The 22156-nt window shown below is 44.9% G+C and overlaps 1 protein-coding gene across 2 annotated transcripts in view; it reads left to right on the top strand.

Moving 5' to 3' along the window:
* The window catches only part of CHST11 (carbohydrate sulfotransferase 11), a 168474-nt gene extending 146523 nt beyond the window's left edge, over window positions 1–21951 (top strand). For both annotated transcript variants that reach the window (XM_040596651.1, XM_040596652.1), the window contains exon 3: window positions 18080–21951. In XM_040596651.1, coding sequence (XP_040452585.1) covers window positions 18080–18928 — 849 coding nt within the window. In that variant the 3' untranslated portion in view covers window positions 18929–21951. The remainder of the gene's footprint in view (window positions 1–18079) is intronic.
* The last annotated feature ends 205 nt before the right edge of the window (window positions 21952–22156 follow it).

Raw genomic sequence — 22156 nt, forward strand, 5'->3', positions numbered from 1 at the left:
GGACAAAGGTGGGGTTAGCATCACCCTCGCTCCACTGCCCCTGTGGAACACTGCATCCCCTCCCTGACTGCGCCAGGTGGGAAGAAGGAACCTGTGTGACCCCACACAGTCTTGACCCAATGTTGCTTTGGCTCGGGGTAAGCATCCCTCTTCAAGTCAGTGCTGGGCACCAAGGGCTGCTCCTGTGAAGAGGGTCTGAGCAGAGGGTCTGTGTAGTTTGGCTCTCTGTGTACCACGAGTACCTTGGGGTGAGGATGTGCTTGCTCCTTGCCAGAGCAAACGCTCCTTCCAGCATGACTGTTTGTCAGGAAGGGATGCCATGGTTTTTACATGGTGTCCGTAACTCTGAGCCTGGGGACCCGGGCTGCAGTTATACCAGCTGAAGACCTCAATCTGGGAAGTGCTGTTAAAGAAAAGAAATAGTGCAGAAATTAAGATTTTCAGATGATTAGCATCTGTGTTTATACTCCTTTCATGGAACCACAGGACTTTGTTAGTGCAAGTTCTTGGGCATAAATCAGAGTAAACCACGCCTAGAAATGAAAAACAACCCTATCTAATATGAAAACTCCATCCAAGAAACAAACCCACAGAGGAAGAAACTCAGAATTGAGGTTGTCACAGTGGTTTTCATTCAGCCTTTTTTAACTGACCCATTTCTACATTCATGATCTTCTGGCCAGGGTTATATTTAATGAAAAAAAAACCACAAACAAGGAAACATAAACTTTAGCAGTTTATCAGAAGAAATGCTTCTCGACAGGGAGGTACACTAAGATTATAAAACATTTTCCTTCCCAAAAGCAAGCAGGCTTTAAAACAAGGCTAGACACCACATTGAATATGGCACACTATGATATTCCATGGCAGGCAGAGAGTTCCTGAGAGAAGACATCTTTTCTAGCTCACACCTGTGGTGGGGGAAGATTTTTTAAAGGCTTTAAGAAGCCATTGGTGCAGTAACTCCCATATGCAGTTTCAAAAATAATCATCTCTGTAACACTGCAAGTAACACCCCCCAATGCCCATGCCAGGATTTAGGATGCACTGTCATCCTCTACTGACCAGAGAAGCTCTGCAACTTCTGGCCGTCACGCTGCAGCCCTATAGCATCTCTCTGTGCCATTGGGTGAGCAATAGGATTTCTTTAGGGGATGGTAGTGGTGGTATGCAGCTCTCAACAACCTCAGAAATTCCCAAAGACTCAAATCAAAAGCTTTTGGAAATCCAGAGGAAATTTTTTATTGACTTCAGTGGCTTTTGATCAGGCCTGTGTGTGTGGTTTTTTGTTTTTACATTGCCCGAGACAGAGGGGAATTGGTTTCTTGATAGTACAGCACCAGATTGCAGGCTCTGCGTCTTGGTTTTTTAATTCAGAACAGCTCTGCTTTTATTAGGTTTGTGTTATCTTTTATTTTACTACAAACTTCTTTTGCATTTCATAAATATTTATTCCCCAGACAGTCTCTTTTGTTTAGTAGTTTTCATCTATCACAAGCTTTTCTGTTTTCCTTTCCTCTCTCATCCCAGAGAGATGTCATCATCTGCCATCAAAAACGAGAACTTCTCAAAGGAAAGTCTTCAGCCCAGAGATGTAGGAGCAATATTTTTACTACGTATTATTTTTATTTTCTTCTTTGTGTTCCTTCCCCTTGACTTTCTAATGCCAGAGCCAGGCTCTGATTTCACTCACTTGGAGGGGACTGTAATGCTTTAAAAACCTGTTCACCAACAACTTTTTTTCTCCTGACATCCACGGACAGACGTTATAGACCATTCATTCATCTTTGTACCCGTGCCGAGGTACCAGACTGCTTTACCCAGATGCCATTCAAATGCAGAGAGCTGGTCCCAGGCAGCCTGTGGGTTTGTAACTGGTGGTTGGTTTTTTTCATGGAATTGCTCTAACTACTTGCTTTGCTTCATGCTTTCCTGCACCTTCTCTACTGTTTTTTCTAGTTGGTTTTGATACAGATGAGTAAGATGTGGTAGGCTGAAGCTGATAGGCAGAGTTGTAGTACTTATTTTAAGCTGTACCCACTAACCAGCTTCTTAATGCTACTTCTCCAAATCAGACTGGTTTGGCCTAATATTGTCCACATACTCCACATAGACTGTATGCTTCTCACGCCCCTGTTTCTTGCAGTGCACCCAATACTTTTCCAGAAAAAAATCAAATGCTGCCTCTTACTTCTTGCCATCACTTTTATAGATCCGTGAACTTTATGCCTTTTTCAGTAACATACAGGTTGATTTTCAGGACTGTGGCAAACTCATCAAATTGAAAAACAGACCAACACATGTAACCATCCTTTTTTGTGCTTCAAGTGATATTTTTTAATTCTGGTACAACATCTTGTAGTTGCTCTGACTGTACAGAGCTTTGATGACTTTCCATTAGGTCTCAGTGACATATAGGATAGGTGTTTTGATAAATGTAAAACTATATGTATTGCTGAAGTAAATGCTATACATTTTCACAACAGGCTGTACCAAATGTCTGTTGTTAATTTCTTACAGACACCAACTTGATATGGAGGTTACGTGCAATGGTGAATATCGCAAGTGTTGGTCAGGAAAGAAGTAACAAAGAGGGGAAAGGTGTAAGTCTAAACCAAATGCTTTGAATATCTGTAACCTGCTGATACCAGCAATCTTTACTGCCACAGTTTCTCAGCCTGAATTTTGAGACTGCAGTTTAATCCATTTACTTAACCTTTATGTAACTGGGAGGACTAGAAACTTCAGGGAGGACAAATACTTAAAGAGATATTTTGTTCTGAAATTCTCCCAGAGAAGTACCAGGAATCAGGGCTGAAAAATAACCCCACCCCCCATGTCAAAATAGGAGCAGAATCATAGAAAATGGAAAGTGCTGGTAGCATTGGGTTGCCTTGGCTTGAGCCCAGCAGAGTTGTGCTTGGGCAGGGAGGAGACGCTGGGAGAGGATGAGGTTCAGCTTGTGAAGATGGTAGAAAAAATGCAGCAACACTGGACCGGTTCTTTGTGGCTTGCTTCTCACATCTGGAAAGCGGGGATGATGCATCATGCTTTGAAGTTTACAGATGGAAAAAGACCAGATAAGTACAGAGTGTTATTTTTATCCCAGACCTCAGTCTGCAATAGCAGCTCCAGATGCAGCTTCAGGAGGAATTACCCATCCTGCCAGCACCTGCAGATCCCTCTGCAGTTTGTCCAAGGTTTATTTGGGAACTGGTATTTATTCCCGTTGAATGTGTACATCTGTTGTCTTCAGTCCGTAACGAGGCAGGTCATAGCTAAAATACACTCATATTTTAGTGTACTCAGGACTGCTCCACTACCTCGCTGTAGGGAGCTGAGAGATCTGATAGTATTCCCAACAAGCTGTAATTTTAGGCTACAGCTGAGCTCCTAAGATGTACTGATCTCAGCCGATTCACAAAAACTAAGTGGGGAGGGGAGGACAAGAGGGGCCCATTCCTGTCTGCAGTGTTGGGGTGAGTGAAGAGGGAACGAAAAGTATTATTAGGCTGATGTGTAGGCTATGCATAGCCTAGCTGGCTGCTCAGCAGTTCAGTTTTTCTCAGCTCATCTTGGCAAATGATTTCTCCTCCTGGAAATGGTATAAGTGAACCTGCGGTTTATCTCTGCTCAGGTGGTTCTTCTCTCTCTGGAGCTGCAGACAAGAGACCATGAATCATTAAAAGCGGAACAGGAGCAGATGTTCTGCATCAGGTTTAAACTAGTAGTGTATGGTAGCTGCTTTATCTCAATCTCCTGAGTACTATGTGTGTTTTGGAGCAGCCTCTTACTCATCTTGTTTAACATTCATGTCTTCCTTTGAAAATGTTTGCATCTCCCCCCTCTGCTCCCAGCCCTCCATGGGTTTGAAAGTTCAGCTTGAGCTCTAGCAGTATGGAGTGCAGCTTGCAGAAGGGATGCTGAAGAGGTTAAACAAAGACCAGCGGAGAAGAGGGAGGAAACAGCAGTGAGGGGCAAAAATGAAAAAGAAGTTCAGGCAGAATGAAGAGTTAAGGCTAACCTTAAAATAACTGGGATTACCTTGGGTGCTGTATTGCATTAGCCAGGGGCTGAGAGAGCACAGTGGTGTTAATAAGGTGAGTTAGGGGGCCTTGACCACTTCTGAAGAGCTCTGGGGAGAGGGACTCCAGTTGGGGGCTTGCATTGCATGTGCATAGAGATGATGGTGAGCTGGAAGAAGAGAGCACCCAGGAGGACAGAAGTAGTTGAATGGAATTAGTTTGTTCCTGGAAGCAGTGACTCTCATGTACAGCTTTCCCTTGTGAGCAAAGCTTAATTTTAAACAAAGCCAGAGATAAAGTTAAGTCATGGAGCAGGAAAAGAAGGTCTCTATAAACAGTAGGAGAAGTTGGAAAGAGGCTTTGTGAGACTTTCTTGTTTCTGCTAGCTGGCATACACCATAGGTGGAGGATACACATGGGGATGGATTACAGGAATGGATATAGGGTTGCAGACTCTGATCAAATGCATTTAAATGTGGCCCTTGCAAAAGGACTTTAACATGGTGACCTGCTCCAGCTAGTATTAACCTCCAGAATGGATTTAGAAGCAACAGGATAAGCAGACTTCCATTAAATCAGGTTTTTATTTGAAATGCAAAACTAAAAGGGTTGAGAGCTGTTGGATGCCGTTCTTAATCTCTAGGTCAGCTGTGCTGATGCATCTCATAAAAGGCAGGATACGTTCAAAGAGCAAAATCCACTGTTAATTATCAGCATGTTTGTGGGAAGCATTTGTGCCATGGAAGCCCCCCCATGGGGTGAAGGGCACAGCAGCGCCTGGCAGCTCTCCCTGCCTTGCAGAGATGGGTCCTGCAGGAGGCAACACTGCAGGTTGAAGAGGAGCCATTAGCTCTTCATTCATGGATCCAGTGGGTGGACGTTACTGCACAGAGAATCTAAAATGACAGCTCTCTTAGCTAGAAACTGTAATTTAGGTTTACTTCTTCTGTCAGGAATATCAGCTGTTCCTGTGCTATGTGAACTTGTCACTTTTCCCTGCTCCTAAATCTGTGTCACTTGGCAGCTTAGGGCAAGGACAACCTCCGTTCAGCAAGGCAGAACAGCATCAGCTCCCAGTGTTTCTCAGGAGACCTCGGGTGCCTCTTCTGTCTTCATTGAAATCGTCAGAGAGGTGACAGCAGTTCCAGGTATTGACTAGCTGTGGGCACCATGGATGCTTCTCAGACCACCCTCCTAAGCAAGATCAGCAGCAGTGCATGCTTTCCCTCCACTATGCTACTGAATTTTTTCAGTTCCACCTGCTTTCACATGAGAATGTCTTTCAGTGCTTCAGTACTGCCTGGAAGCACCCATGCGCCATGGTCTGTGACCCACGTAAGCCAGCGTGCCATCTGCGTGCTTACCACTGGGATGCAGGCAGGGATGTATATATGCACGTGCGTGTGTATGTATATAGGGAGATGTATGTATTCCCTAGCATTATTTGTAATCAAAGAGGAAATAAGCAGCTTATAGAAATAAAAAGTCCTGAGAACAGTAACAGGCTGTTAAGGGTGGGCAAGCAGAAGCCAGTGGTGGCTGGAGGTATCAGTAGCCAGGCAGTCGGTTCTCCTGTCAGTGTGTTTTCAAGGCTGTAATACCAACAAGTGGCAGGCACAGTGGCTGTGAGCCACCAGGCTCTGCGTGTCACCTGCACGGAGGGGAAGCTGCCCATGCAAGCAGCTTAAGGCGAAGCGCAGCGCCCTGCCGCGAGAGGAGCCCCGCAGAGGGGGAACGGGTACGGCCCTGGGTACGGCACAGAGCTGTCCTGTTCCCCGCTCCGCAGGACAGGGCACATTTCCATCCAGGGCACACTCTTGGCTCCCTCGCCCGCACAGCTGAATGCCTCGGCACACTCCTGGCTGTCAGACCGCATCCCTTGAGGCCAGAGGGCTGTGGGTTGGCACCTCTCCGCTGCTCGCCTTGCCCTGCTGCTCGGGGAGAGGGGATATCTTCCCAATCTTTCAGTGCCCACCAAACTCACAAACGCTGTGAGCACCTACTTAGTACTGCTGTCAGCTCGGGGGGCTTGCAGCAAGGACCTGCTTTGGGGGGTTTTGCATGCAGAGCGAGAACTAGCTGAAAACTTGGTCCTGGAGCTCCTTTTTCTTCTGACCTTTGCTGGCATGCTCAAGCTGCAGGTGGGACAAGGCCAACGACAAGGATATGAGAACACTGAAGAGGGAGCCAGCCCTTTCACCAGATAGAGAGGGAACTGATGAGAGGCTGGCACACGTTCAGCATCCGTGAAAGGAGCAGAGAGTAAGGAGACAGCGCTTGGCTGCAGCTGGAGAAGGATCCTGAAAGCGAGAGCTCTGAGGGCCCTTTTCTGCTCGTTTTCTTTGAGAAGTTTAAAAAAGAATGAGTATTAAAAAAAGGAAAAAAAGATGATGTGAAATTTCTTTCAGGGTGTAGTTGATGGAACAGTTTAAGAAAAAAAATAGCCATTTAAAGAAATACTAAGAATTTGTTCTTCTGTTGTAAATTAACATTTAGTATGCAGTCCCTAAATGGATCTGTTATTAGATGAGACAGAGAACCCTTAGAAATCACAGTAAACACAGCTGTAGAGATAAGGAAAATTAACAAGGCATCGTGCTAATAATTGTACCTTCCAGTTGTCTTAAATCACTGATGAAAGTTACTTTTAACATTGCCCTCATGCTCTGATGTAAGAAGGCTTCATGTAGCAAGTCAGATGCTTAAAAATACAACCAAGATACTTTTAGGTTTCTCAGGATTTAAAGATTACCTGGACCTGTTTGTTTTCTTCTAATGCTGTTGCTGAGGTCTCCCTGGCTGCAGTTTAGAGGGACCCAGGGAGATGGGAAGTATCCAGCAAGGGCCTGGTGGTCAGATCCACGGTGTTGGATGCTGTCATCTGTGTAGAGCTGGCACAGTGGACGGAGCATGCTGGCATTTGGGAAGAGGCATTGGTGGCCAGCAGAGAGGGCAGCCTTATGGAGATGCTCTTTGCTTTCCCAGAGAAGCCTGTGATGGAGTCATTTGGGGTTGGCTACTGGCAGTGAGTTTCTTTTGGTGCACAAAGACTGAAGCATCTGGGGGTTTTAGCAAAATCAGAAAATAATTGCAAAAGCAAAAAAATCCCTCTCCTGTGTCATGGCACTTCTTCAGTCTTATGCTTTTGTCCTTCTGTGGACCCAACCCTGACAGCATTAGGGTTGGACTACGTGACTGCTGCTAGCAAGTTTGGGGCTGAGCATCCCCTCAGGGCTGGAGTCACTGGTATTTATTTCAAGGTAGAAGAAATCAGGCCTAGGAAGCTATTGATGAACCAGGCTTTCCATGTTAACCCAGAATCTTATTTCTGTACTACTTCATTCCACAGCAGGAAGGTTTCCTAGGGAGCCTGTTTTAATTAACATTATAAATGGATGCTAGCATTTTAATAGAAAAGGCCTTTTGTCTTTTCAAGCAGGGGGTCATCTAATTCTTTTTGTACAGCAGTGGAAAGGTGAAAAGTTTCCGGCTAACTGTAATTAAGGCTGTGGAGAATGAGCAACCCTGGTTAGTTGCCTTCTGTGAACATTAGTGAGCAGCATGGACAAATGTGCTGGGAAAAGTTACCTTGGAACAGCAAGGTTTAGTCTGAACAAAACAGAACCTCACCAAGGGGAAGTAAAATAAATTCAATGTTAGTTTGTAATAGTTTAGTAGAGGAAAAGAAAATCCACTATGTGAAGGATTTAGGTATTTTGCCAGTCTGTGTCCGGATGAATTAATTCAATTCATTACAAGGAAAAAAAAAAAGAGTCATACTGAGACAGGAGAAGAAATCTGTTCTTGTTTCTGTCACCGGACTGCTGGGGAGTTAGATCAGCTCTCTTCCCTGTCTCCTCTGGGTCTTTGCACTGTCCAGTTAGGCAGCAACTGAGCCTCACGGGGAGAGCTTTCGGCAGGCTTGTACACTGTCAGGTGAGATCGCTCCTACTTCAACATCTTGTGCTGAAAAAAACCAGCACGGCATTTCTTGGTGGGGGCCTGAGCCTGTATGCCTGGCTCGCAGGAGCAGCATTAACCTCAACTGCTCAGAGGTGTCAGAAGGGGACATCCCGCAGCGTCCCCCACAAAGGGCCTGCCCCGGTCATGGGGGACAGGGACTCAACATGGCTAAACACGTAATTACAGGGTTCCCCTCTCCTTGAGTAGGTTGCTAAAGCCTGTGAATTACACGTAAGGAAACTAGCTATGCAGCTGCTATCTTCTGGTTTTCCTGTTTGGGTTTCAAAAGCTTTGGAGCAGTATTGGTGGGTTGCACGCTGTGTTAAAAATTGGAAACGTATTGCCCTGATTTAGCATGGGACTGAGTAAATTGTATTCAGTTAATATAGCAGATATCCTGCTGAGAAGAAAATAAGTATTTCTACTTGACTGTGTGACACCTAAGCTGCAGCCCAGAGGTGCAGGGGGAGGATTTGTGTTCTCGAGAAGTCCATTAACATCGGCTGCCAGGTCAGAGCTGCTGGGGTGAGCAAGGCACGTGTGTCCCAGGCAGCTCCAGGCGTTCAGGCCTCCTGCATCTCCTCCACCGTGTCTTGTGCAGGGTCTCGCACAGTGCTGCCCATGGTGGTGGTGTCAGAGCTCCTGTCTGGTCTCTGCCCACCCCACAGCTGGGTATTGTTACCTTTTCCTGGGGGAGGTTTCATTCAAAGCACTATATGCCCTCTCTGCCTGTGAGGTGGCTCTGCAGCATTTGCTGAAAGCTTTGCTCCTGAAGCATGTGAAATACCTAGGTTTGCAACGGTGAGCTTACCTTCCAGAAGCCACCATACCAGGTGCACGAAGCTTGAAGGATCCTCAAGGAGACATCTGCCCGCATGGTGGGATCATTCGGGTCCCTCTGACACCTCCTCGAGCGGGTGGAGGTTCCCAGTGCCGGAGATTCCTCACTCTTGTTACAGCACAGGCATATCTTACCCTTTCTGTTGGGACTTTTCCTACATCTAAACTGAGTTTCTTGTTCAGCTTTATTTCTATTTGTCCTACCCACAGTGAGTTCAGACAGAAGATTCCCTTCCTCTGTAGAATGTCATACTTATTTTTGTATTTACGTATCTACTTAGTCCTGTTTCCCCGCCTCCACCCAGTTTATCTCACCCTACTACCACAACTTAATTGCAACAGAGAAATAAATGTCAGTTTTTCCATTGTCTCCTAGATGCCAGCCTCGTTAAAATGTTTCTTATTCTGTTTTTAAGGGCTACTCCCAGCTCCACCCTGGCTGACTCCATGCATCCCCAGCTCAGTGCTCCTCCTGGTGCACCATTTGCAGATGTCCATGGCATGCTTTTTCCTAACCAGTTCTCAAGCCTATCCTTGAAAACCACATCTACAGCTTACACAGTAGAGATGTAATAGCAGAGTACAGCATTTACGGGTCGCTCCCTTGGCTTCGAGCTTCCCAACGCATGTGTTTGTCCCCAGGTTTGTGTTGTCCCAGTCTGTGATTAATCTGTGCCTTGATTGCAATCGGAGTCATGAGATAAACAGTGGAAGTCCCTTTGACCCTGTCTACAGTCCCTGGTGACCTGGAGGCAGTTCAGCAAGCCCAGCCCTTTCCCAGGCAGCTGCAGCCAGCAGTATCCTCGGGAAGGGGCTTTCCCAGGCACCCAGGTGCAGTCGCCTCAGCCAAGGAGATGGAGCGCAGCCTCTCGTACTCGTACTCTCGGATGTGGCATGCTGTTGTGTCCTGCCGTCAGGTCCCCACTCCCTGTCCCCCACCCCCATGAGAGCAAACTCAGTCCTTGCTGCTGTATGTCTGTCAATCACTGTTAGCATCATTAAGTCCATCAAATCGATGGTAGGTAGGGGCTCCCAAGGGCTACTTGTGGAAGCTCTGAGTGGCCAGTGACTGTAGCGTAGAGGTGAAACATCTGTGCCTGGGAACCAGAAAGAGAGAGACTGTGGTTGTGTCCCTGTGTGTTGCAGATTACATGCACAGGTCCAGGGAGCATGAGCTCAGCTCCAGCTGTCATATGTGTGCACGTGTGTGTGTGTGTTGGAGGGGAAAGGCCAGAAGGTTTTCATTTGAAAATTAAGTTCATAGGATAGCCAGACCTTTCAGCTTTTTAATGCAAACAGTGATTTATGGCTGCACTTACTTAAAGAATGAACCAGGAGCGGACAAATTCATCACACTCCATCCTTTTCTGTCAAAGCAACGGCGAGATGCTTCAGCAGTGGCGCAGTGTGGTCAGGCTGCTGGCAGCAAAGCCTCCACCGCGGGCAGGCAGCACAGCTCCATCACCATCACCCCACTGCGGCAGCTGAGGTCCTGGCCCGGGTTTCATCTGCTTCTTTTTGCTGGGGCGGGGGGTGGGTGGGGAAAGATTGGCCATCTGCCAAATTCCCCTTCTCCCCCTCCCTTCTGACAGCTGGTGTCAGCCACTGGGAAGATGATGCAAAGCGCTCTTTGTACATGCAACATGAGGCTCCAAACTTGTCCTCCATAAATTAAATCCCAATAAGCCCACCGATGTGAAGATATTTTTGCTTCAATTATTCCCAGCTCGAGGCTCCTCCAGCCTTCCTGATGATTTCTTACCTCTCATGTGTATTACACTTGAACTCGATCACTTTGATTTTGCCTACCCTGTGTTTGTAATATTCCCCCAAAGCTTCAGAACAGCAACACACGTGGCAGCACATCCTTCAACCCCTGTGTGGCCAGGCCACAGCTCTTTCTGCCTGGTCTGCCTGGGGACTTCCAACTTTTCCATCTCCTTGTTCAGAGGAGACATTTTACAGGATGCATACATTCATCTTACTAGCCCCAAACTCTATGTATTGTATGAGTCCTGACACCAAATAGTTTCTAGCAGGAGGAATGGGAATGGACAGGCTTCCAGAGATGCTTGGGATTATACAGGAGAAGGAGGCTCAGTCTTTTCTTCCTGAATCCATACCTTATTGTGTGATGGAGCCTTAGGCTGATTAAAAAGCTGGTTTTAACATACAGATGGTGTCACTCGGTGTCAGTCTCTGGTTTTTCAAGGAGGTGTTTGCATCATTTAGGCTCACTGTGGTACTTCACTTTCTCTTCAAGACAAAAAGGCCAATACTTTATGACCTAGTTGTGAAGTTTTCCCAGGAAGGCACCAGCGTCTGCAGCTGCATGTTTGTCTGCTGCCGGATTTTGAGTGGTTTAGTGTTGTTTCTTTTCTAGCACCCAAATCATGTACCCAGACAAAGAAGAGTGAATGCCAAAGTTGATGCAGGTTTGGGGTGTGTTGTCATTCAAATAATCGTAGCCTCTGGACCCAATGTAATGTAACTGCTGAATTATTTCACCCTTCCCTTCTACATGCGTGCACACAGATGAAGTTGGGGATGTGCATAGGAAGAAGAAGGAGGAAATGTGTGAAGCAATGTAGCATTTTTGACAATACAGTGCTAGCAGGTATTGTGTATGACTCTTACTCTCAGCAGCTTTGGTCCTTCTTTTCATAGCCCCGGTGCATTCTGTACAGTGGGAACTGAAACTGGTATCATTATCTTGGGTTGCAATACAGAGAACTGAAAAAAATGCATATTCAGCCTTACCTTCTCTGTGGGGCAGTAAGTTCAATGCATGAAATGGAGAAAAGAAAAGCAGCTTTGTAATATTTCAACAGTTTCCTTCAGAGGATAGAATTTGTCTCTCAAATTTTCTCACTTAGTAAAAATGCTCCTAAGTTAACGTTAGTTTTATCGTCGTCTGTTACCCAGCCACTCTGTAGAGACATTTTCATAGCAAATTTATATTTCAGTTTGTCTGTCCACATATTGTCAGGGAAGATGTTAAGCATTTCCATCTCCAGTACATACAGTGTGCTTTCTAGTCTGCTTTACTGGACTTTGGACAAATATTAATTGAGGCTTTGGTGGGGGTCTCATCTGAGTGCTGGAAAATTTGTGAAAAAGTTAACTCAATAATATTAAGCTATGAAATGTGAAATAAATGAAAGTACAAACTGTTGCAAAGCTATGTCTAAAAAAAATTATTGCAGCCCAGGTCTGTTTGACAAAATCACTTTATCTAAAATACAGTTGTTCTTTTAGGTTCAGTAGAAATCTGCAAAGAGTATTAATTATTTGTGATGATTTGAGAAATGCTTATGCTTGGACTGTCAAGTACGAAAAATTGCTAGTTCCCCTTTATTGCCTAATGCTGAACGCTTTTAAGAAAACAACATAGAATTTGGTGTATAGAATATATATACACTAAGTAGGCTAGTTGTGGGTGTAAATTGTAAAGCAAAGTATTAAAATAGTCTAAAATATATTTGTAACTTCCAGGCTGTGCATCATGGTTGCAGGAAGCTTATTCGTTATTTTTTGTGTGAAAACAGGATTGTAAATGTGCTTGCATGTAACCTCACGCTGAAGAAAACCCAACCCTTAAGCATCTGGGAAAATATAAATAATATTGAGAATTTTTTTATGTATCGAATAACAAACACCTCCTAGAACTCAGATGATGTGGTTGATGGGCTGGGGGAAGGAGAGCTAGTAACACCTGAGGTTTTAGTCAGCTGAAATGCTAGTGTCTCTCTGTGTCACATAACTAGGACCGTTAGTGCCACCTATAGTTAGTCTGTCTGATGCTTTTCACTTTAAGACCTTGTTTTCAATGGGTTTGAGCTGGCTGCGCACACCTCCGAAACAAATACCATTAAAAAGAGTTTGGTCTAGATGAGCTCTGGTTCATGCTAAGCTTAACAGAGCTGCTGGATAGACCCAGCTGGGTGTTCAGCAGAGATGCTCCTGATTTTGATTGATAGTTGCTTGGACTACAGATAAGCATAACACCGTAACAACTTGTGTAGTCCTGGCATAGAACAGACAACAAACCTCCAGACACAACTGTAACTGAGGAATTAAAGGCAGATACAAAATCTTCATGAATGCAAAATTGAAGAGAAAAAGCAATTCAGCAGGGCATGGGAGTGCAAACCCCACTCGCAATATTTATCCTCCTTATTCCACTCTAAAGTAATTTGGGTGATCTTGCCCTTCAGTGTGCCGTGCCCAAATGTTATGCTAGCACTCCCAGCATAAGCTAGTTGTGAACCTGGTTCCAGTAATGCGCAGAGCAAGCAGCAGCTGCAGGCAGTGCAATAGAAATAAATAAAACCCTGCCTTATAATTGTGGGGGATACTTCTTTGCACACTATTTTTTTATAGTGAGACAAAATTTAGTGACACGTGTGTGACACGTAGGTATTTCATCCTTCCATTTAAAAAGGGCTTCCAGTGCAGGTACCTGTGAATTGGATTGACCTCTGCTCCTAGTCTGCAGTATGCTACTATATTCAGGGGAAAAAAAATAATTGAAAATGTCCTGGATTTAAATCTGAAGTTACTGCTTGGCCATCAAACTTGGAAAGGCCCTCAAAGATTATTTTATCCTGCTGTGCCTAAGTAACTAGAATGGAATACCTCCCATCTCATTACTGTGATTTACCTTGAATAACCTTTGCATGTTTGCGTGTCATGGGTTGGTGATTGTCAGTCCACATATGTATTTCCAGTCGGTCAGTATATTTTCTAATGCACTACACTTAAAGCCCCCCCAACCCCCACCCCACACCCCTACACACACACGCGTGGCTGTACGGAAGATGTCCACATGAGCAGAGAGAGTGTGCTGGACTTAGCTTTCCTCCCTTGTTGTTCCTTTGGGACTGGTGGAGATGAGAAGCCTCTGGGATCAGTGTCCCCACACTGCTGGTTTTTTTCTTCTTCTTTTAAATGCCACTGAGCTTGGGAGTCTCCCACTGCTCATGTTGCCTCCCTGTTTGACTCGGTTGCTGCATCAGAAGAGGAAGAAGAACTTTGATCTTGACATGCCCTTCTTCTCTGTCCCCCTTTATGACTTCTGCAGGAAAAACACACTGCGATCGAGTGCATCTGTGTTGTTGACAGTCCTTTCAGGGAAGAACAAATGCTTTTATCAGGTGTCTTCCCAAAACCTTTAATGCCCAGCTGAAGCCCAAGCTGTCAGAGGACAGGCCCAAGCGCCGGCTCCATCACCATCCCCACACTGCTGTCAGGGTAACCTGCACACATGCTTAGAAGTTCCCTCTCCCCAGCTGGGGGGGTTTAGGCCACTACTTGTTGTGGCTCTTGGGCTGAGGGATCAGCGGGGGCCTTTAGGAATGTGCCCGGGCAGCAGCTGCAGTCTCACAACTCGCTGCAGCCACATCTATAACAGCTTTGGGGGAAGGCAGGCCATGGCCCAAATTGTTTGACTTGCCCTTCACCATCCATGGGTTTGAAGATGTCCGTCCCTTGCGTCTTATCTCTCTGGGTGCTTAAATCTGTAGGGTGTATTTTCCTCATTAGTTGCGAGAACATTTTCACTGGCCAAGCAGACGTCTAGTTTAAACAATGTGGTTCCAGTCTCATGTAATCTTACTCTTTTCCCAGTTTCCCTCACCAGCTTCAGGAGTGAAATTACTCTGCCGTTTAAAAGCCTTGCCTGTAACTTAAAATGAGGAGAAACCATATTAGCATCAGATAACTCAGTGTTAATGTATAATTTCAAAATATCAAATTGGAAACCACCGTAATGATTACCTCGCACAGTGCTGTAGGCACTGGGGACCATGGAGCGTGTCCTCTGTGGTTTGCAGCTTGCAGGGAAGAGTCTGGTGGTTCTGCAGCAGCTCCATTAAAAGCTCTCAGGTGCCATACCCGACCTGTCACTAGTGCAGTGCAAGTGTGGCTTTCATATCTCCCACTCCTTCAGCGAGGGGGCTGTTACCGTTAAACCTCATGGAGAGCCAAACGGACTTTTTGGTTCTCTGGGAGAAGCAGGTAGGTCAGCTCTTCTTCCAGGGTGCGTCAGGTGTGTCAGCTGCAGAAAAAATGGGGTTTGATACAGCTGGCATCGTTTTAGGACACTCACTAAATTGGCCTTCTTTTTCAATAAGCTGAAGTCAATAGAGGGAAAAAAAAAGGAAAGGAAGTAGAGCTTTCAAAACTGTATTTCCTACATGGTCCATCCATCAGCTGTACCAAATGGTACTATAGCTTATGAGAACAGGGCGATACCCTTTTCCTGTTACATCAATATTTAATGTGTGTTCTGTATGCCACCAAACAGGCCAGAGCACGTGCAGACCTGACCCCGGGGTGTTGGTGTATGCTTAGTAAATGTAGCTGACCAAACTTGTATGCCGCTTCTTTATATTTATTCCATGTTAAAAAGAGTGGGAGACAAGTACCACTTCAAAATGCACAAGTATCATCTTTTAAGTGAACTTAATGTAGTACAATCTCATTTGCAATTGCAAATACTAAGGCTGCATTTTTCCCCTTACTCTGAAAGCCTGAAAAATCTTATTAATGTTAATGTATGGGGAAGAAGTGCTTAGCCTATTGATGCAGAGGAATGAAATCAGGAGCAAAGCACAGCTCTACGATTCATCTGAGATTAGGGTCTGAAGCAACCATTAGATTATCAAATCTGACCCTCTAGCTAATACAGGCCAGAGAATCTCATCCACTTAATTCTGTTTTTATCCCAAGAACAGCACCAGAAAAGCAAATGCAGTACATTAACATATTGTAATGTAGGAGTATATTCAGGCATTTCTTAATTTTTTTACTCTAAAACAAGAGGCAATATCATATAGCAGTACTGTGCTATATGATATTGCAGGAGGAGCGATTTCAGCGTTTTATCTACCTGCAGAGGAGAATTTGTATGTCTGTGTGTTTACATAGGGTTTTGTTTAGCTATTTGAAAATTATTCACTGGTAACTAACCAGTATTGAGCTGACCATTAGTTCTGTTTCTCTCTGAGGAGAGCATAAATTGAAATAAGGATTTTCTATGCTTTTTAAGAGAAAAAGTAATTTGCTTCCAAAATCTGTGTGGTCCTTGAAAACTGCTTTCTAACATCTTATTTTGGAAACTCCCTGCCATTCAGTTTTCCTGGGAAACATGAAGCACATTTCACATCTGGCTTCCCACCTCTTCAACTAGAACACAAAACTGCCCTTGAAGTTTTTGTATTATAAATATACATTGGGAGGCATTCAGGGGGATGCCACACACACACAAAAGATGAGACTCACTGCCTAAAGGAGATGCACTGGGCCACTTCATGTTCTAACCATTAGCCAACATTTTATTGAACAAAGGGGCTAAAGAGATGGGATGAGGAAAGTATCAAGGAATTCAGGGAAGTGTTGGGTGGTTCTGCACAAAATACAAGTCCCAGGCTTGGCACATCAATGCTGTCCTGAAGAAAAAATCCTCCCACCCAAGTCTCAGGTACACCAGCCTCTTGGTGTTGCCTGTCCCACAAGAACATTTCCTCTGCAACCCACCACAGCTGAGAGGGGGGGAGGCTCTGTGCTGCTCACGTGTTGCAAAACCTTTTGCTGCCCCTTGGGCAGGCGAAACCTGGGCTCTTACGGCTTGTCTGTAACAATGCAATTTCTGTTCTCTTTCTCTCCAAAGCTCAGAAATCCTACAACTGTCTTGGTCCCTTCTTTGGGTTTGGTTTGGGTATTGCCCCTAAAGTGCATCTGGATCCTGTTCTTTGAGGGGGTTTTTGAGTGATGGCTAACTACTGGTATTGGAAGCAGAGATCTGAGCCATGGCTGCAGGAACCGAGGCTTGGTATGAACCTCCAGGCTGGTGCAGACACATGCTGAGGGTGTTATACTGGCAATGGGAAGACTGCTATAACCACAGACACCCCCACAGCAGATGCGAACAGTCTACATTGCCTCAAATGCTTCATTACAGCATCCTGTGATTCGCTCTAACCTAACTAGAAGGTATCAGATAAATACTTTGGAAAGACTCGGTGTACGGGAAGGAATCTCAGACCTGCTTCCCTGTCAAATAGGAAGGTCAATACTTGCCTAAATACTTGCCTTTGAGGCTAAACTAATTATTGAGCATAAGGCTCTTTGAAATCCACAAGTGGTGTTAAGTAAATGTAAATGACATCACCAAAACCTTCTCCCTGTTGCTTTGATGCAATTTATTCAGAATATGTAAAAAGACATTTGTAGCAGTGAGGGTAGGGCTGCACACCAAAACACCGTGGCATGCAGACAGCTCAGGTGGCTCTGAATAGCCAAACACAGAAGCCCTGCGTTGCACAGTCCTTTGCTTGGGCTAATATTCCCTGTTTCACACAGCAGATCATTACCTGCCCTAGCAGAAGCTCTCGCTGTTGTCGCTGGACACAGTCTGGGCAGGAGGTGGCTGGTGGAGAGAGGGTGGCCATGTCTGCAGGGGTCCCCCCTAAGACAGATTACCACCTCTGCAAAGCGTCCAGTAGCAGTGATAGTAGAAGGTTAGGGTACTACTAGCAAAACAGTAAAGGGCTGGGGGTGAACGTAGTGCTGTGTGTGTTAGAAGGCCACGCACTCTTTCCTTCTCTGTCAGTATGGCTTTAGCAGAGAGGCAAATTCATTGTTAATAATATTCTTCCTGCTCCTCAAATCACACCTGAGTGAATGATCCGCTTGGGGAGTAGCAGGAATCTCCATGGGCTTCATTCTTCCTGGCAAGGTCATAGCCAAGAAACAAGCCACCATTATTAACTTCTGCAGCATGAAAGATATCAGCAGCAAGAGCCCGTGCTATTTTTATTTTGACAGATTTTCCTACTCTGGTGTCTTCCTACCCCATCTCAGCATCAAAAGGTCAGGCAGGGCCCAGCACTGCTGTAGCTGCGGGATGGACTGCGGAGCGGAGGGGAGATTTGTTTTCCAGGACTAAGAAAAGCAGTGACCGCATCTCAGGGTGAGGGTGCTGTGAATACGCTTACACACTCGCCACCAGGCTGTGTGAATGCTTGTGCTCCTTTGCAAAGCCCTGGACACTTTTCCATTTAAGCAGCATGTATCAAGAAGTTTGGAGACAAAAAAAGGTTTATCTTCTAGCCTAGGAACAATTTTACTCAGCCAAATTATGAACCATTCTATACAGGCAATAATCTTCTGTGCATTTATATAATAAGCAAAAAGGGAGTAAGAATTTCCAGCTGCTTGACTTACCGGTGCCTGTGCTTTCTTGGCAGTTGTCCAACACAGCAATTCTTCATCAGATTAGACGAGACCAAGTGACAGACACGTGCCGAGCAAACAGTGTATCTAGCAGGAAGCGCCGCGTGCTGACACCCAACGATCTCAAACACCTGGTCGTGGACGAAGATCACGAAATGATCTATTGTTATGTCCCCAAAGTGGCCTGCACAAACTGGAAGAGAGTCATGATGGTTTTGACGGGAAGAGGCAAGTACAGTGATCCGATGGAAATCCCAGCCAATGAAGCCCACGTGTCTTCAAACCTGAAGACCCTCAACCAGTACAGCATCCCAGAGATCAACCACCGCTTGAAAAACTACATGAAGTTCCTCTTTGTTCGCGAGCCTTTCGAGAGACTGGTGTCAGCCTACAGGAACAAGTTTACCCAGAAGTACAACACTTCCTTCCACAAGCGATACGGCACCAAAATCGTGCGGCGCCAGAGGAAAAACGCAACCCAGGAAGCTCTGCGTAAAGGCGATGATGTGAAATTTGAAGAGTTTGTGGCGTATCTCATTGACCCGCACACCCAAAGAGAAGAGCCCTTCAATGAGCATTGGCAGACTGTGTACTCCCTCTGCCACCCTTGCCACATCCACTACGACCTCATAGGAAAATACGAAACGCTCGAAGAGGATTCAAATTACATTCTCCAGCTGGCAGGAGTAGGCAACTACCTGAAGTTCCCCACCTATGCAAAGTCTACGAGAACTACTGACGAAATGACTACAGAGTTCTTCCAGAACATCAGCTCTGAGCACCAAACGCAGCTGTATGAAGTCTACAAACTTGATTTTTTAATGTTCAATTATTCAGTGCCAAGCTACCTGAAATTGGAATGAGGGACGGGTCGGGGGGAGAGAGGGGAGAGAAAGCCTGCTTTATTTAAGATTTTTATTTGTCATAATAAATATGGAGAATGGGTTATTTTGTAAATTAATATTTTCTTTTTTTGAATGATGCTGCGAGCAGCACAGTCAAAATTATTTAAATCAACTGTAAGAAAGGACAGCTCTCTTTGCAGGGTAACAGGATTGTGACGATCTAGCTGTAGAAATGAATAATACTGCTACACTGTTTAAAAAAAAATGTTAATTGTGTTCTGGTGAATTTCATTGATCTTGCATTCCTCCGATTCTAATTAATGTTATTTATACTTATTTAAAACATGGTCTCTTGGTAGGTGTCACTTCAGCAGCAGAGATAAGATATCATTTGGACAAAAGGAGTCTGGCTTTGAGCTTTCCTCACTTGAGCTTGTCTCTTGGTAATAATATTCTTCCATTAGCTGTTAATGCAGGTAAATATGGGAATGGTTATTGATACCACATGCTTTGAGAAGAGCAGTGAAAGTAATTTCTTCAGAAAGTGATATTGCACTCAAGGGTACTTAAAAAAAAAATAATTGTATCTTTCTAGCCCTGAAAAGGAAAAGTAAAACAGATGTTGATAGATTCAGGATATCTAAAACCCATGACTGAAAGAAATGTGAATGTATTCCTTGGGAAGGGAAGAGACACCATGAAATTTGGGTAAGTCCGGACTTGATGAGTTTATCAAGAATATGACCAGTCCCATCATCTCTTAATTTGAAGCCCGCCAACCCAAATGAGTCCAAATCTGTGGATTATCCATCAGAAAAAAATCAGCATTTTGAAAGTGACTGTAGAGATTTTTAAATGCCCAAAGCAATTGGCATTGACTTAATTCATATCCAGGATGGGGCTGGGGGGAGCTCTGTCCTCTGCAAGCCGTGCCTCCCTAGCCGATCTTGGGATGGACAACCAAAATTGGCTCAAGAGACGCTGTTCACAATATGTTGCTGTAAAGGATGTGGGCATATCATTTGAAAAGTCAGAAAGTCATCTTCATGTTGATCTCTAAGCATGCAAGGCAATAAAAAAGATCTCATCTTCCTACATGCTGGTTTCATGGCTTTTTCCTAGGGGGAGGAGGGAGTCTTCTATTTTTTAGTTGATGCCTAAATGCCATTGACAAGGATGTTTCTAATTTCCAGTGGGTTAGTATTTCATCTAAGTCAGCTTTAGTGAGAGACTATATGACCTTTTTACTTAAGGTGAATGTCTCAGCAGTGGTTGTTTTGTGTCTAACAGCTCTTTGGGATGGCAGATTGTACCAGGCATAGCATACCGAGCGATAGTTTCGGGCAAGCAAGTACTAATCTATTCATGGCAAATAAATAATGAAAAAAGAGATTTCCACGTGGGTCTATTAGCAAGCTAGTGAACAGAAGGACAGGTTTCTCCAAATGTTTGCTTTAATGTGATGCAGGTGAGGTGTAAGGCCGAGCAGGCAGCAGACACCCTGCCTGGGGAGGGGTCTGTAGCCACCCCAAGCTCTCCCGTCCGGGGGCGGCAGTGCCGGCAGCCAGCTGATAGGCAAAAGGAGGCAGAGGCTTAAATCAGGCTATCTGTGGGAACCTAAAATCTGTTCTAAACTTGATTGATGGTTGAGACGGAGTTTTAACTTGCCTGCGTGTCAATCTTATGATCAGAACAAACCCTTCCAAAAATTGGGGACGATTTAAATAAACTCAGCTGAAGGCAGAGCTCTTTTCACAGTAGCAGAGCCAGATCCTGGAAATGTTGTATTGTACAGTACCTGATAATATCCACTGAATTACATTAGTCTCCAGGACACACGTGTCGTTAAAGAAGACAAATAGGTTCCATCTTACCTTATTAAAAAAAAAGTCACCAAATAAATCTCAGCGAAGAACAAATTAGCATAACAAACAGCAGCTGAAGTCCTTTCACAATTGGATTTGTTCTTAGCCAGGATTCGGGTCATTTTTTTTTTTATCATCCCTACAAATAAATCATCCATTCTGGAATGGCCTCAGTTACTATAACTTGTTCCAAACCCGGAGTGCTGACCCCGTGGCTAGTGAAGAGCTGGCCCTGGAAGCTCTGAATTCCTGAGCAGCTGCTGAGCGCTGGCTGCTGGTTTACTTCAAAGCAGTTTTATCTCATTTAGAGTTTACGGAGCTGTTGCAAGTGCCTATCCCAGTGTGCCCTGGCTTTCTTTTGTTCGTAGTTCAATGATTATATGTTTGTTACAAAAAAATAAAAATATATCTGTCTGGGGGTAGGTTCCCCCTCTCCCCCCACCAATATTTCCTGAAAGCTATTTGTGTGCTTGTGTGGGCTTTTATCCAGCGGTGCTCATATTTTGCTCCAATGTTCTCTTCAGGTAGCTGTTAATCCCTCCAACAGAATGTGATGTGAATTTTTTCATTTAAGAAAAAAGTTGATTCCAAAAGTAAATATTTTAAAAATGGAGTGTACTCCCCCCTTTCTTTTTGTACTTTTCTCTGGCATCACCATGGGTTTATCTGTTTTGAAATACTCTCTTCGGTTTCACTGCTTTGGAGACACAAAAAGCCCTGTTTGACAGCTGTGATAGAAAAGCTTTAGGTGAGTAGCATGTTCAGGAAATCTGAGGGGTGAGCACTGCTCGAGATGGGATTTTTAGCAGCAGCTTTGGGTTTGATTACCCAGATTCTGCCTCCCCACAGAAGGATGCCCTATGGAGGGATGCTCAGCACTTGAGATGGCTTTTATGTGGACTTAAGTGGGTACTTAAAAGTCACTTGCTTTTTAGAAACCTTGATCCCAAACTACTACAAACTGTTCATTTAGTGTGTTAAATCTGGTTTGGGGTGCTGTGAATGGACTGTAGATCTGTGTTTGAAATGAAGAGCTGACGTGCTGGATACAATCATGTTATATGTGGTGAGCACGAAGCCCTCACCATGTCAGAGGAGGACCACAAATGTTAAGAAACATGCTTTTTTTTTTTTTTTTTTTTTTTTTTTTTGTATACTGTGTGTGTTGTTTTGAATGAGCCAAAAAATACCTCTTTCCACTGCAGCCACACAGAGTCGTTCAGAGTCGTTCCTCCTCTCAGTGAGCTGGTGGGCACCAGTGGGGCAGCCCGGGAACCAGGCTGGGTTTACCCCCACCTCTTCACTGGGTTTCCCAGCCGGAGGAGAAGAGGGCCTGCTCCCGAGCTCTGCCTCCCTCCCGGGTTCTTTCTCCTGTGGCCGC

Source organism: Falco naumanni, chromosome 5, assembly GCF_017639655.2.
Source record: "Falco naumanni isolate bFalNau1 chromosome 5, bFalNau1.pat, whole genome shotgun sequence".
Taxonomy (NCBI): domain Eukaryota; kingdom Metazoa; phylum Chordata; class Aves; order Falconiformes; family Falconidae; genus Falco; species Falco naumanni.